The sequence below is a fragment of the Podarcis melisellensis genome, assembly GCF_964234715.1.
Source record: "Podarcis melisellensis genome assembly, chromosome: 1".
Classification (NCBI taxonomy): domain Eukaryota; kingdom Metazoa; phylum Chordata; class Lepidosauria; order Squamata; family Lacertidae; genus Podarcis; species Podarcis melisellensis.
Window position 1 is genome coordinate 89,523,197 of NC_138528.1, and position 13,281 is coordinate 89,536,477.

A 13,281-nucleotide genomic window follows, 5' to 3' on the forward strand; every position below is an offset into this window, starting at 1 on the left:
TTGCTGGTCCCAGAGGCCTCTCCCTCTAGCAAGTGTTAAGATTCCAAGTCTCTGCTCTAAGCAAACTACAGATGCATTTTATTGCTCTTGTAGTCTTTCTCCCTCTTGCTACTCCCGAGCCTCCTTCCTGCCGGCAAAAGAAAAATTCTTATTACTTGGCGTTAGAAAGGGGCCTTTGTGCTGGCTTTCGGTTTTCTTTCTTTCTCCCTCCTCCTCTCCTTCAAGCCACAATAAATAAGTTAATGGAGAGCGGACGGAGAAGCAGGTTTGAAAATTCACAAATGGGCAAAAGTGAGGATAATTGGTTCTGGCAAGCCAAATGGTTTTCTACTGCCAGGCACTAAACACACAACCCCCCCCCCCCACTCTGCGTATTAGAACCCTGCTTTAATTTTCTTATGCTGCTTCTCGTTAACTGGGCCATGTTTGTCTTTTTCTTTCATAATAGCCTGGGATGTTAATTCTGACAGCGTTACTGCGCTTGGATCCCTCACCACCTCCCCTCCTTTCCTCCATTTCTCTCTTTCTCTCTCTCTCTTGCTCTCGCTGGTGAACTCTGTGTTCATACAGAGGGATTATTAGAAGGGGGGTGGAAATGAGAGATTGTTTATAAATTTGCGGAAATGGAGGAATGTGGAGGGCCCCAGCCTGGTGTCTTTTGTCCACAGAGAGCACACACGTCCTAAGCATACGTCAGAGTTGTAACTGCAACCTTTTGGCAGGGAGAGGGGGAGATTCTAGTGTCACGGCAGCGGTTTTACTCTCCGGAAATATTTTATTCTTGTTGTTTCTTTCTCCCTCTCCCTCCTCTTCCCCTTCGCTCTTTCTCCCGTGCAGTAGCTCATGAGCATCTGAAAGAACGAGGTCTCTTTGGCCTGCCCCCTCCTCCTCCAGGAGCCAACCCTGCGGACTACTATCACCAGATGACGCTCATGGCCAGCCATCCAAACCCTTACGGGGACCTCCTTATGCAGAGTGCGGGAGCAGCCAGTGCAACGCACCTCCATGATTACCTCAGCCCTGTAGATGGTGAGTAAGGAAGCAGAAGCCTTCCCGAGGGCTCACCCAGACATCCCCTTGCCCTGCCACTTTCTCCCGAGGAAATTTGGTCTTCACCCTTGAATCGGAGCAGACGTCAATTGGGCTTTCTTCTGGTTGATGTTTGCTCCGATTTATTGCTAAAGAGTGGGCTTTCCAAAGGAAATCAGCGGGGCAAGGACAAAACCACTTGAAAGCGTGGGGCAAGTGGAAAACCGTCCAGACCCATGCTTTCTAGGCATGGGACAAGCGCAAGTCTGGGCGAGCCCTTGGTTGTGTACACCCTGAGGGCATTTTAGTCCCAAGGACTGTTCCTAGAGCAGATGGCAGCCATCATGCTCCTGATGACTATAGGGAGCACACTTAGCAGTAGTGGATTTCACGATAGTGTCCTTGCTGTAAAAGTGTGTGTGTGTGTGTGTGTGTGTTTATATTTTTGTAACAGGAAGCTTTGTACAGGGTGATGGATTATCCAGCCAGGCCTCTCTAGTTTTTATGCTTGACTGTAGGTCCCTTTTTGTGACAGACACAGACGGTAAAACCAGGGCAGCAAAGGGCCCCACCCTCATTTTTTATTTAGATTGTCTATCAAAAGCATACAGCATACATTGCAAACACTCCGGTGCTGTTGCTAACAAAGCACCCTTCATTAGACTCGTCAGGTACTGTGAGGCTTCAGAGTATGAGTTGTAAGAACTTTGTACTGCTAATGAGGGAAGGCCCCCATCAGGCTTTACAATATGCAAACCAACACAGGACAACCTCCTCTCACAGAGAGAGGGGGTGGAAATAGTTGTAGTCCAACATTTTGCCTGCTTTGCCTATTTAGGTTGCCTGCTTTGAAGCAGCGATGGCCCTTCAGAACAGTTAAGAGGGTGAAGAATTAATTCGCCGGTTTCGTCATAAGTGTTTTCTCCAGTTATTGAAGTCAGTGGGGTTTTGTTTGCCTGCTTGCTTCTTTGAACACAATATAGCCTAAGTTGAAGCACTTGTAATCTGGGTCCTGTTGATTTCAGCACATGCTTTATGCTTCCAATGAAAGAAATGGGACTTAAACGTACTTAACCTTGGCTGGATTGGGCACTTGGTATTCCTGCTTTTTTACAGAAGCAGTAGAGGTGGTTCTGACTGAAAAATGAGAAAACAGAAAGAAAGAAATGTTTGGGGCTGGAACTGTTCATCTCTGAAACTTGAGTAGCTTGTATCCTGAGTTGCTAAGTGATTACCATATTTGGTCTTGGGTGGAAGAAAGTTTACCACAGATTAGCCAGTCAAACTGGGTAAAAATACCACAGCAGTCATTGCATTGCCATAGCTGTGTGGTGCATTTGATGGAGTCCTTTAGGAAAAAGTATTCGTTGAACAAGATGTTTTCTGTGGATTTATCAGTACATAGGGGCAAATTGTAGCAGAGTGACTATATTGTGGCATGTGTTTTGGTAGGCACTTCATCAGTTCCATGAAGTGAACTGGAAAGATAGTGACTATATATGCACATATACAGGTTCAGTGCACATGATGTTTAATAGAGGAGAAAAACACAACACTTTGTTTTTGATGTTCCAGATTGTTGAATAGCCAACCTTATGTTTTCTTCCTGCATCTGTGTGCACACCACCGCTTCATTTCACATTGCACATCTGTTGAAGCCAGATCTTGTCTACTGACGCTCATGCCCACAATAAACTAGTCAGCCTTCAACATGACTCTTCTCAGGAGGCAGCTCTGGAGTAAAATTTCCAGTTCCTCACAGCTGCATTTATGTTAATGTCACGCAGAAGGACAGAACTTTGGCAACCTCCGGAGAATGAGATCAGCTTTTAAGACTGCTCCTCTGAGGAAGCTCTTCTGTAACCTTTCATGGACTATTAGCAGCTACAATAGGCTGCCAGGATCACTGCCTTTCTATTCTCCCTTTTCTCAATTGTTCAGTTCCACGCCATACATTTAAAGCACTCTTCTGCCACATTCAATCATCCTTGAGAATCCTGGGAACTGTAGTTTGTGAAGGGCACTGGAAATAGCAGCACTTGTAACAAATTGCAGCTCTCACTCCATTCAGCTCCCATGTCAGTCATCCAGAAGGGCAACAGTTGGGTCGCTGTCATACAGCACTGGCCTAAAACATTTTCATATCTGAAGCAAACAAGCAAACAAAAGTATATTTATGTCTCTTTCCCAGTGGACTAAAGTTTATTTGCAAAGGACCTAGAAGAGAGTACCTGAAAAAGAAAGAGTGATTCAAAGAAGGGGGGGGAGTCCTTCCATGAAAAAACACATTATTTCGTTTTGATCCTGCCTTCCCTTCAAGTTGCTCATGGTGGCACACATGGTTCTCTCGTTCAGTTTTGTGCTCGCCATCACCCTGTGGGCTCAGTCATGCTGTGTGTGGGTGAACCGAGGTTTGAGTGATCCAAAGTCACCCCGTGAGCTTCATGCCTGAGTGGAGACTTGTACCATGGACTTCCCTGTACAGACGACTCTCAATTTATGCAGGGGTCACGTTCTGGGGAATAGCATGTACAGTGGTACCTCAGGTTAGAAACACTTCGGGTTACAGACTCCGCTAACCCGGAAGTAGTACCTCGAGTTAAGAGCTTTACCTCAGGATGAGAGCAGAAATCGCACGGCGGTAGCCGGAGACCCCATTAGCAAAAGTGGTACCTCAGGTTAAGAACAGTTTCAGCTTAAGAACGGACCTCCAGAACGAATTAAGTTCGTAACCAGAGGTACTATAAAGCCAAAAGCGTACATAGTCAAAACACACTGAGTTCAGTGGCAGGTGCGACTGCCAAAGTCTTTCTTCCCAGACAACTACCCTGATTCCGCCCCCTTTTATTTTATTTTTTGCTGAGTGCATAAAGCTGAATGCATGCAACTTAAATATTTGCAAGTTGTGAGCTGCCTGTACTAGGCTCACTAACCAATAAACCAATCTGACTTAAAAGAGTACCCTTTATGGGGGGGGGTTGGTGGAAAGGTATATTTGGAGATCTATGGGACGCTTAAGTGGCCAGTCACCAAGTCCTGTTTCCACAGCTGCCAAAAAAACAACACACACATACCCTTGGATTGGTATCTGGAATCAGATGACACACTTCAAGGGTCAAATTGCCTCCAATCACAACAAGTTGCAGATCCTTACCCTATGTCATCATATGTGGAGAGAGGAGAGAGAGAGAGAGAGAGAGAGAGAGAGAGAGAGAGAGAGAGAGAGAGAGAGAGAGAGATCAGTCTGTAAAAAGAGTCTCCTGTGCAAGTTTTATCTCAGCTTGGCATGTGCAAAACCCCTTGGGAGATTTCACTAGTCTTGCCAAAATTCATTTGCCTTTTCTTGAAATTCCTCAGATGTTTCATCTGAGGAAGAACCAAAAATTTTGCTTCAGATTTTATTTGAAGCTAAACCTTCAGGGATGTGCAGACGTCCCTTTAGAAACTTCACAAGTCTCAACAAAATTCGGCAGCTAAAGTTTCGCTTTCAGTAAAAAGTTCACTTTCATCTTTCCTGCTTTATCTTGTACTTGCTGGGGACAACATAAACCCTCAAAGGGGATTGTAGTCCCAAGATGCAAATAAAAAACACACATTATGGGCATCATTGTTCATGCATGTGATTTTAAAATACAACTTGGTTCTTATCAAATTCAATGGATTTTTTTCTGTGCTCATTTGAAAACAAGATTTACAAACTGAAGAGATAGCCCCTGTCTGCAAGAGCTCTTCCCTCAGATCTTTTGACTAAACTTGTGCTGAATCCCAGGTTCCAAACCATCCCATTTACTTATGCTGGTTTAGGGACTCCTAGACAACCACTTTTGTGGATTGTGGAACAGAAAGCAGCTTTCTTGTCTCCCAGCAAGGATCTTAAATATCTTGAAATGCAAAGCTAAAGGGGCCCTCTGTGCCGTAAGAAATAAGGCGTCTAGGACATCACCTGGTGCCAGCACAAATGCTTGGCATTTGCAGCAGTGTAAACAAGACATGAGGAGATGTCACAGTACAGAAAAATGCTAATAAGGAAACAGTCCAGTGAGGTTGGTGGCAGCTATTTGCTGCTTAGAGATAAAGGGGCTGTCTTGTGCCCAACAAAACTTCTTTTGATGATATATATTTGCAACTTTTGCATATGAGTGGATGTCAGAAAGATACGCTTCTGGCTCTGCATCCTTTGTATATTTTTAAATAAAGGTGGGGTGTGGGGTGGAGTGGAAAATAGAATAGGTTCTATGGTTATTTTAGATTCCTTTTCCAATTCGATCACCAGGAAAGCCGGGGAAGGGCTAAATAACAGCAGGTGGCTGACGTGCTTACCTTGAAAAATTCCATGGTTCATTTCATTTCCTCACTATGGAAAGTAAAGTGTTTTAGGAGCAGGACGGTCAGAAATTGGAGATGGGAGCATAAGGGGAAGGGAATGTTGGGTGTAAGAAAAGGCATAAGTCAGTCTGAATCAGCAGAAGGTGTAATATAAGTAGGCTAGGTTGCTTAAACCTACTTAATTTTTTGTTTATATTATTAATGAAAGGGGGGGGATTAAGTACCAAACACCGCCAGTTTGGAACAAGGTTGCTTTCTTTTTGTATATCTGAAATCAAAACAAAAGCACAGAGTACTGAAGCCTTACTTAGCATGGATTCAAATGGGGAAGTGATGTGTGGAAACCCCATTAGAGGAATACCTCCAAGATGTATGTTAAGCTTATTGTAACTTCAGGTGTTCTGCTGCTGAACATGGTCGACTTCCTGCTCCTCTGCACAATGTCATTTTGCAAACCCACATTCCCATACCACCGTTCCCTGCACTCCACATCTCTCTCTGAGGAACCTGAAAATCTCTCAGGAGAGGGAAATGCAAAGGCTGCGTTCCTGCCTTGATGTTGTTGCAGAGGGACAGGAAGCATGAGGAAGCAGGCACTCTCTGCTTTTTCACCTGGGAACGGAACCTTTAAAGCCACCTTAAATGCAGAAAGACCCAAGAGGAAAGCTTTTAAACTTCCTCTATTTGCTCACCTCTCACCACGACAAGCAGCCTGACATTATTTGTTGCCTCTTCAGCTGTCCAGCCATCACAAGGCAAACCTTAGAATGTTCCATTAAAGCGGTTGGAAGCAACTTACTAGTCATTAAGCCTGTGTGTGCAAAATGAAGATTGTCTTGGAAAGGGTGTGAGGATCATCTGGATTTCAGAGGATGAGGAATGAGAGCACTGAGCAGAAACCTAAAAGAATTTTTTTTTAAAAAAAAAAAAAACAACACTAGCAGATATCCCCCCAAAGCAAAATTATCCAAACTTTCTAATTTTCATACTTTTCATAACATAGAAGAATTTAGCTTTGGGAGAGTTTTTAAAGTGTAAATAGAATATACAAAGATTGGACTGTTTTAGGCTGTGAGACTTTATTCACATTTTGAGCCTTTCTCAAAGGCTCTCTATATGGTACTGTGGAAGATAAAGTGATAAATATTTGTAATCCAAACTAGCATTTTGGCCAACATGGTTTGTACCATATTAGAAAGTTGATATGATACAAGAACCTCATGTGTGGTGTAGGGGGCAGGGGAACCACCTTTAAGTTCTCAGAACTATGTTCAGATTTTATGTGAAGTAAAACAAAGCAACCTTCCTATTAACGTCCCTTCTTCCTTCCTGCAAGAAAAACAGAACCAAGAAAGAAGTAGTAATTAATATGTAGAATAATCTGAGGGCAGCCTTATGATTTCAGTATACACATGAACTCATCATAACAGAGAGACCCATGTGGAGATGCTGCATTGAAAACAGAAACCCTCATCCCTGCAGAAATATCAGAAGGATTTAAATTAGAGCAGGCAGTAATAAAATGCATATTACTATATGTGTACCGGAAGAGTCCCAGGCCAACCTGCAGAATCTGACAGCTTCCAGCAGAGTTTTACACCGGGGGGGACGGGAATTACTTGTGTGTGTAGCAAAGGGGTGTGTTAGATGGCTGCACCAGGCTGCTGTTGGACATCAAGACTTCTTCCTTCATCAAATTAATGGCGACCAATGGCAGAGCTGACACTGCGGGCATAAATCACAGGAAAGAGCAACGAGGAATGAGTACAAGGCTTTTCTTTCTATTTAGTAATTTATCAAGGGAAGTGGCACATTAATAAACAGATCTCCCTTGAGGTGTGGGAGTAACAGAGACAAATATGACTGTCAAACCCAGTCTGCTTCCTCCTCTTAGCAAGATAGGCGAGTGGACACAGAAAAAACTCTCTCTCTCATTCATTCTCTCTCTCTCTCTCTCTCTCTCTCTCTCTGTATGTGTGTGTAGTTATAATCAAAATCAGGCCTCTTTGGTGCAAGACGCTTCACAGTGCCTCATTAGCTCATAACCACTGTTACCCAAGGGCACATTCACACCAAAGCTTTGAAGGAGGGGGGCAGATATACATTGGAAGCTCTCCAACCTCTGCAGCTTCCTGAGATGCTTGCACTGTACTGCTGTGGCCCACAGAACCATGCCACAGATGGAAGCGATTGCTGGATTTGCTACAATGGTATTGGCAGCCTACACTGATCAAATTTGTTAGCATGGGAAATTGGGGGGAAATGAATGCCTAGTTTTTAAAAGGAGATATCTGCTTTAGTACTGTTGGTTCAAGGGGGAAAATGGGTATAGATATTTGGAAGTTCCTTCCAAAGTTTCCCATTTGCCCTAGCATAGAAAAAGGCCACACGTTTGGTAAGTTAAAAATGGTTTACTGACCAACTTTTCAAAGGTCAGGCTCATGTGCTTTTCTGTACATTAGTAAGAATGCACAGGCAGTGGTGAAAGTTCCTAAATTATTGGTATAGGAGCACAATAATGGCTTGTGAGAGCCATGCGGCTAAACTGAACCAACCAGCTTAGCTTCCTCACATGCTGAGTTTATCTGGTAGACTGGAGAATTGATTACTCATTTCCTGCCAAGGTAAGGGGAAGTGACCTTGCTAAGCCTGGCAGGACAGCTTACTCTATGGTATTAACTTATCCATGCATTAATTAGACTTAAGCATGTTGATTATATGAGGCTGGCTATTCTACAAGCCCTTCCATGGCAGAAGTCCCATTTAAATAGCACCCCCATTGATACAAGTAATAATCATATCAAATGTTCTGATGCCTTATAGGGCATTTCTAATAAATCATGATTTGTTACTGCTTTAAATCAGCCAGAGTGTATAATTGTAAATCCAGTTTTTTGAATTTTTATAGTACTTATGTATATATACATAAGTGTATTAGGTTCAAATGTTTGAAACACATAGAATGCAGGGTGTCTGAGCAGTGGGTAACCTGTGAGCCTCCTTTGTGGACTGATTTCTGTGTAAGAGGGCCCCTTTTTTAATTGTAGAGGTGATGAAAGAGTCTGATCGACAGCTCTGCCAAATGAATGTCTCTATTTATTCTGAAAAAGTGGTATAATCTTTCTTCTTTAATAACAAGTATTATATCCTTCCCCACCCCCTTCCCCACAACATGAAATTTCCCCTACTTGAAGGGAATCCCTTCCTGAGGATCAAAATGCAGTCCAGCAAAATGGATGACCAGTCTAGCTAGACTTCAACATTTTCTTTAATAAGCAAAGCAAACACCCCAACTATTAATTAAATACCAAATGCTTACTGCATGGAGTGAACGGAGAAAGACGAGCCCAAAACGAAGGGTTTTGCACTACCTGCCTCCTATGACTTTGCTTATTTTCAAAACAGGAAAATTCTTTGAAGAGCGTTAAACAGCCCCTTTGAGAACGGTGGATTTGCACATACCTGCCAGGAAGCAAAGAGTCTTGCCTGCTGCACAAATAGCCCCTGACTGCTACCAGCCTTGATGCTTTTTTAAATCTTGGGTTTGCCCCTAACAATCAGGCATCTGACCCTACAAATCTGGTTTCCTTCAGCACCTGGGCTGCTTGGTTCCTCTAGCATACTCCCATGCCACTTAGATTGCCAGTTTAGCTTCACTAAGGAGGAAGAAGCAGTTGCTAGAGAGGAAGGCATGCCCTCTCCCTCATGCACACACAGATACAACCTAGTCCAGATTCAGTGTGTATGTTGACTAGAGTCCATTGAGTTAAGTGGGTCTGTTCTGAGTATGACTTAACATTGGATATCACCCTTACAGTGTACTTCTGTGCCTATGTACTTGGACGTAACCCCCAACATGTTCCTTGTGTGTTTCCAATTACAGCCAAAATGGTTTTAATTTCCTTTAATTATGCTAAAATAGCAACATAAAACAAACATTTCCAGCTGGATCCACAGCATTTCCCTTTATTTCCCTTTCATATAGTGTCAAGATTCTCCAGTCCACGAGTGACTCCAAGACTAAGTCGAAAGCGAGCGCTTTCTATATCTCCGTTGTCCGATGCCAGCATTGATCTTCAGACAATGATCCGGACCTCGCCAAATTCATTGGTGGCTTATATAAATAACTCCAGAAGTAGTTCTGCAGCAAGTGGCTCTTATGGGCATTTATCAGCGGGGGCAATAAGGTAAGGGAGGGAGAGCAGCTCATGCTGAAATCCTCGGGGGGGGGGGGTGGATTCATTACCAGGAGTGGTAATGAAACAAGTTTGCAGCCATTGAAAGATGCTAGAGATGTGGGTCCCTTGTTATACATAACGACCTTGAGTAACCCATGACTCCCAAGATGCCTCAGCAGTATATGAACAGTTAGCTGTAGTTCACTCTGAGTTCTGGATCTGCCAATGGGTAATTCGTACTCTGCCAGTGCAGCACAAGCAACAATGAAAGGCCAGGCCTAGTGAAGCTGTCGGGTCTCATAAGAAAATAAAAGAAACTGCAAAAGAGGGGCACTTGCTCTCTATGGACCTCATGGGAAAATCAGCAAGAGGGGAATGTAATAATCTAGAGTTGAGATGCCCCTTTGGAAGTTTCCCCCCAATCTTTTAAAACCACAACCCCCTCTCCCAGCTTTGTTGTGTTTTCAGAAGGCATGCTCATGAAACAGCATCCCTTGAACACATCTCTAACTGGAGAAAGAAACTAAGCAATGTTGACCTTGTCTTGGTTGCTTCATTATCAGGCTGCTTTGCCCTTAACCAGCCATTTGGAGCATCCCAAATGTTCTCACTATTTTCTCCTTCTGATGTTCTCTCTCTCCAGCCCAGCATTCACCTTCCCTCACCCAATCAACCCAGTAACCTACCAGCAAATTTTGAATCAGCAGAGAAGCTTGAGCTCAGCATTTGGACATACGCCTCCCTTCATCCAGCCATCGCCGACGTTTCCTTCGCGGCAGCATGTGGCCGTCATCTCTGTCAATTCCACTCCGGCTCAGATCAGCAGCAACTGTGTCTCTGATTCCAACCAGGTAGCACCCACGTCTGCTTCTGGCAGGATTTTAACTGGGCTGGTTGCAGACACCTTTACAAAGACCCACAGTGCCCATTGCAGCTAATCTGTTTCACTCACCCAGTCAGTTTCACTCTAAGGATTCATTGCAAGGTTGGGTGTTCACTCTAAACACAAAGAAGGCCACAGCTGTGAAACAGCAGTCTTCACATCTCTGCTCATTTGATTGCACTGATCCCTCTTAAGCCAATGTCTCCAAGATCATGACACGCACACATCATGCAGCAAGAGCTATATGATCTGTAGCAATTCATTGTGTGCTTAGCTGAAACTTGGTCTTCCACATAATTCAGATTATCAAGGAAAATTAATATAATCTGCGTATTTGGCCTATGAGATAGCATTCTGATAAAACAGGGCCCTCTCCCCCCTTTCTTTTTTCTTACTTGTGAGAAGTATTTGAAACTAGGCATATTTGCACCCATTGCACAAATGGCTCAAACACTATGAGCTCAAATTGCCATCTTGAGTTTCGTGAACTGGGTGGGGAAATCCACAGAGCTTAGTCTAATCAGCAATTTGTGCATGAAACAGCTGGTTCAAATGATGAGGTTTCCATGTGCACATTTATCAAATGAATAATGTGGAAATAAACCTTGAAAATGATTGTGTGAATCTGCAGGGTGTGTTTTTTTGTGTTTTTTTAAGGGAAGCAAATTCACTCCTCAGTAACTATCAGTAGCAGTCCACCGACAGAACAGTGATTCCTTTTTGGGAAGCGCCACAGTATACAGATGAACAAACAAGGATGGAAACACATAAGTAAACAAATAATGGCAAAAAGCACTGCATTTTAATACTTTAAATATTTATTAAATGTGTTCCAACTAAGATCTCAAGTTTTAAATCACGAAGAGTGAATTTGCTTCTCAGGTTTAAAGAAAAAGAAAAGAAGTTTTCCATCCCCATGTCACTTTCTGAATAAGGAACCACTGGCTCCTTCAAATGTTTATCCCCATTGTGATACACGTATGAACATACATGTACCTTTTGCTAACATGGCTCGAAGTGGATTGCATTCTTCAGCATGGCCCAGTTTGCAAAACTGACATCCTTTTCAAAGGCAAAAATTGAACATTCTCTCTGAATTAATTCTTACCCTGATCTAAACTGTGTCTCCTGCTGTTCAGTTGCTGCATTGTAAGTAGAAAAAAAAATTAAAATGCTGTCTTTCCTTTAAAACACTGATATAACCTCCCCACCTCCCCACTGCCCCTTTTTGTTTCCTCAGAGCAAGCAGAGCAGTGAGTCAGCTGTTAGCAGCACGGTCAACCCAGTCATTAATAAGCGCAGCAAAGTCAAGACTGAAATGGAGACTCTACCACCAGCTTCCCCGCCCACTCAGGTAACTCCTTGGTGCAAACTTGTCTTGAACACTTGAGCTGATCAAATTTTTACCAACAAGAACAGAACTAATTATGAAGACTCTTCAGAGAGTAACAGGGCAGCAGTTTCTAATGCTATTATTATTATTATTAGCTTTGGAAACATGGAAGGCCACAACTGTGTCTTCACTTTTGTGTCCATTTGGATGCTTTTCTTTTAGGGCAGTAGGTGGCTTGTGCCCCAAGGACATTTCATTTGGGGAAGATTTGGTGAATGGGATTTTGCTGGTTCTAAGCTGTACCCTTACATATTATCTCTGTGGCCTGGTACATTCCCCTGAGGTCAGTTTCCCATGTCTCATCAATAATATCTGAAGTGCTTGGATCACATGGGTTCTTCCTTTGCCAGAACCACACATCAGACAAGGCTATTTTTGCCTGGGAAGTAGCAATATGCTATAAAAATGAATGACAACCACACTGTAAAGATAAAGGTAAAGGGTAAAGAGACCCCTGACCATTAGGTCCAGTCGTGACCGACTCTGGGGTTGCTGCGCTCATCTTGCTTTATTGGCCGAGGGAGCCGGTGTACAGCTTCTGGGTCATGTGGCCAGCATGACTAAGTCACTTCTGGCAAACCAGAGCAGCACACGGAAACACTGTTTACCTTCCCACCATAGTGGTACCTATTTATCTACTTGCACTTTGAGTGCTTTCGAACTGCTGGGTTGGCAGGAGCAGAGATCGAGCAACGGGAACTCACCCCGTCGCAGGGATTCGAGCTGCTGACCTTCTGACCTGCAAGTCCTAGGCTCTGTGGTTTAACCCACAGCGACACCCGCGTCTCCCACTATAAAGATAGTAAGGTGTAAGTTAGACATAAGAGGTTTCTCCTGGATCATTAGGCAAAACGTTTTGCTTAACTCTGCAACATGTGGTTTGGCTTCATTGCCTGAGTCACCTGAAGCTGATCAGACAACTTATGGTGCTATCTTATATTTATGTACTCAGGTAAAAGCCCAACTAAGTTCAATGGGACTTGCTGTCTCTGTTAACGTTTGTTAAAGTTGCACCCTCAATAGCTTCAGCTGCACTTGCCCTCCAATGGAAGTGAGGAAACTGTAGTCTGATTTGCCCAGACAGGTTCATCTGTAGTGAGGTCTGTGAACAGATTATTCTGCCATGCAAAGGGAGAGGGAGAGAAAATGAGAGTAGATTTGGGGGTCCCTTTCGACCAAGGAAAGAATGCTAACACTGGGGGAAAGGGGATGCTCACATTTCTCTGCCACATGAAGATCAAATGGGAGCATGTACACCTAGAACAGCTCCAACACATGACCAAATCTGCAGTTCACAATTTGTAAATTATAATGGGGAGGGATTTAAACAAGGCTGCTGGGTTCCACTTTGAAAGATGCATGGGTTTGGGGTGGGTGGGTTGTTGGACAAAGCAGATCAACGGGAGTGTTTGGAGGTTATAGATTGCCTACTCTAAGTCCCAGCATGATGGGTAGGTGCTGGTTTTTCATGA

General features: G+C 43.6%; 1 protein-coding gene across 1 annotated transcript in view; it reads left to right on the top strand.

The window, feature by feature from the left end:
• Positions 1 to 13,281, top strand: part of GLI2 (GLI family zinc finger 2) — a 185,156-nt gene that overhangs the window by 151,130 nt on the left and 20,745 nt on the right. The window contains exons 5-8 of the mRNA XM_081885514.1: positions 838 to 1,029; positions 9,341 to 9,542; positions 10,177 to 10,384; positions 11,657 to 11,770. Of these exons, the coding sequence (XP_081741640.1) occupies positions 838 to 1,029; positions 9,341 to 9,542; positions 10,177 to 10,384; positions 11,657 to 11,770 (716 nt within the window). The remainder of the gene's footprint in view (positions 1 to 837; positions 1,030 to 9,340; positions 9,543 to 10,176; positions 10,385 to 11,656; positions 11,771 to 13,281) is intronic.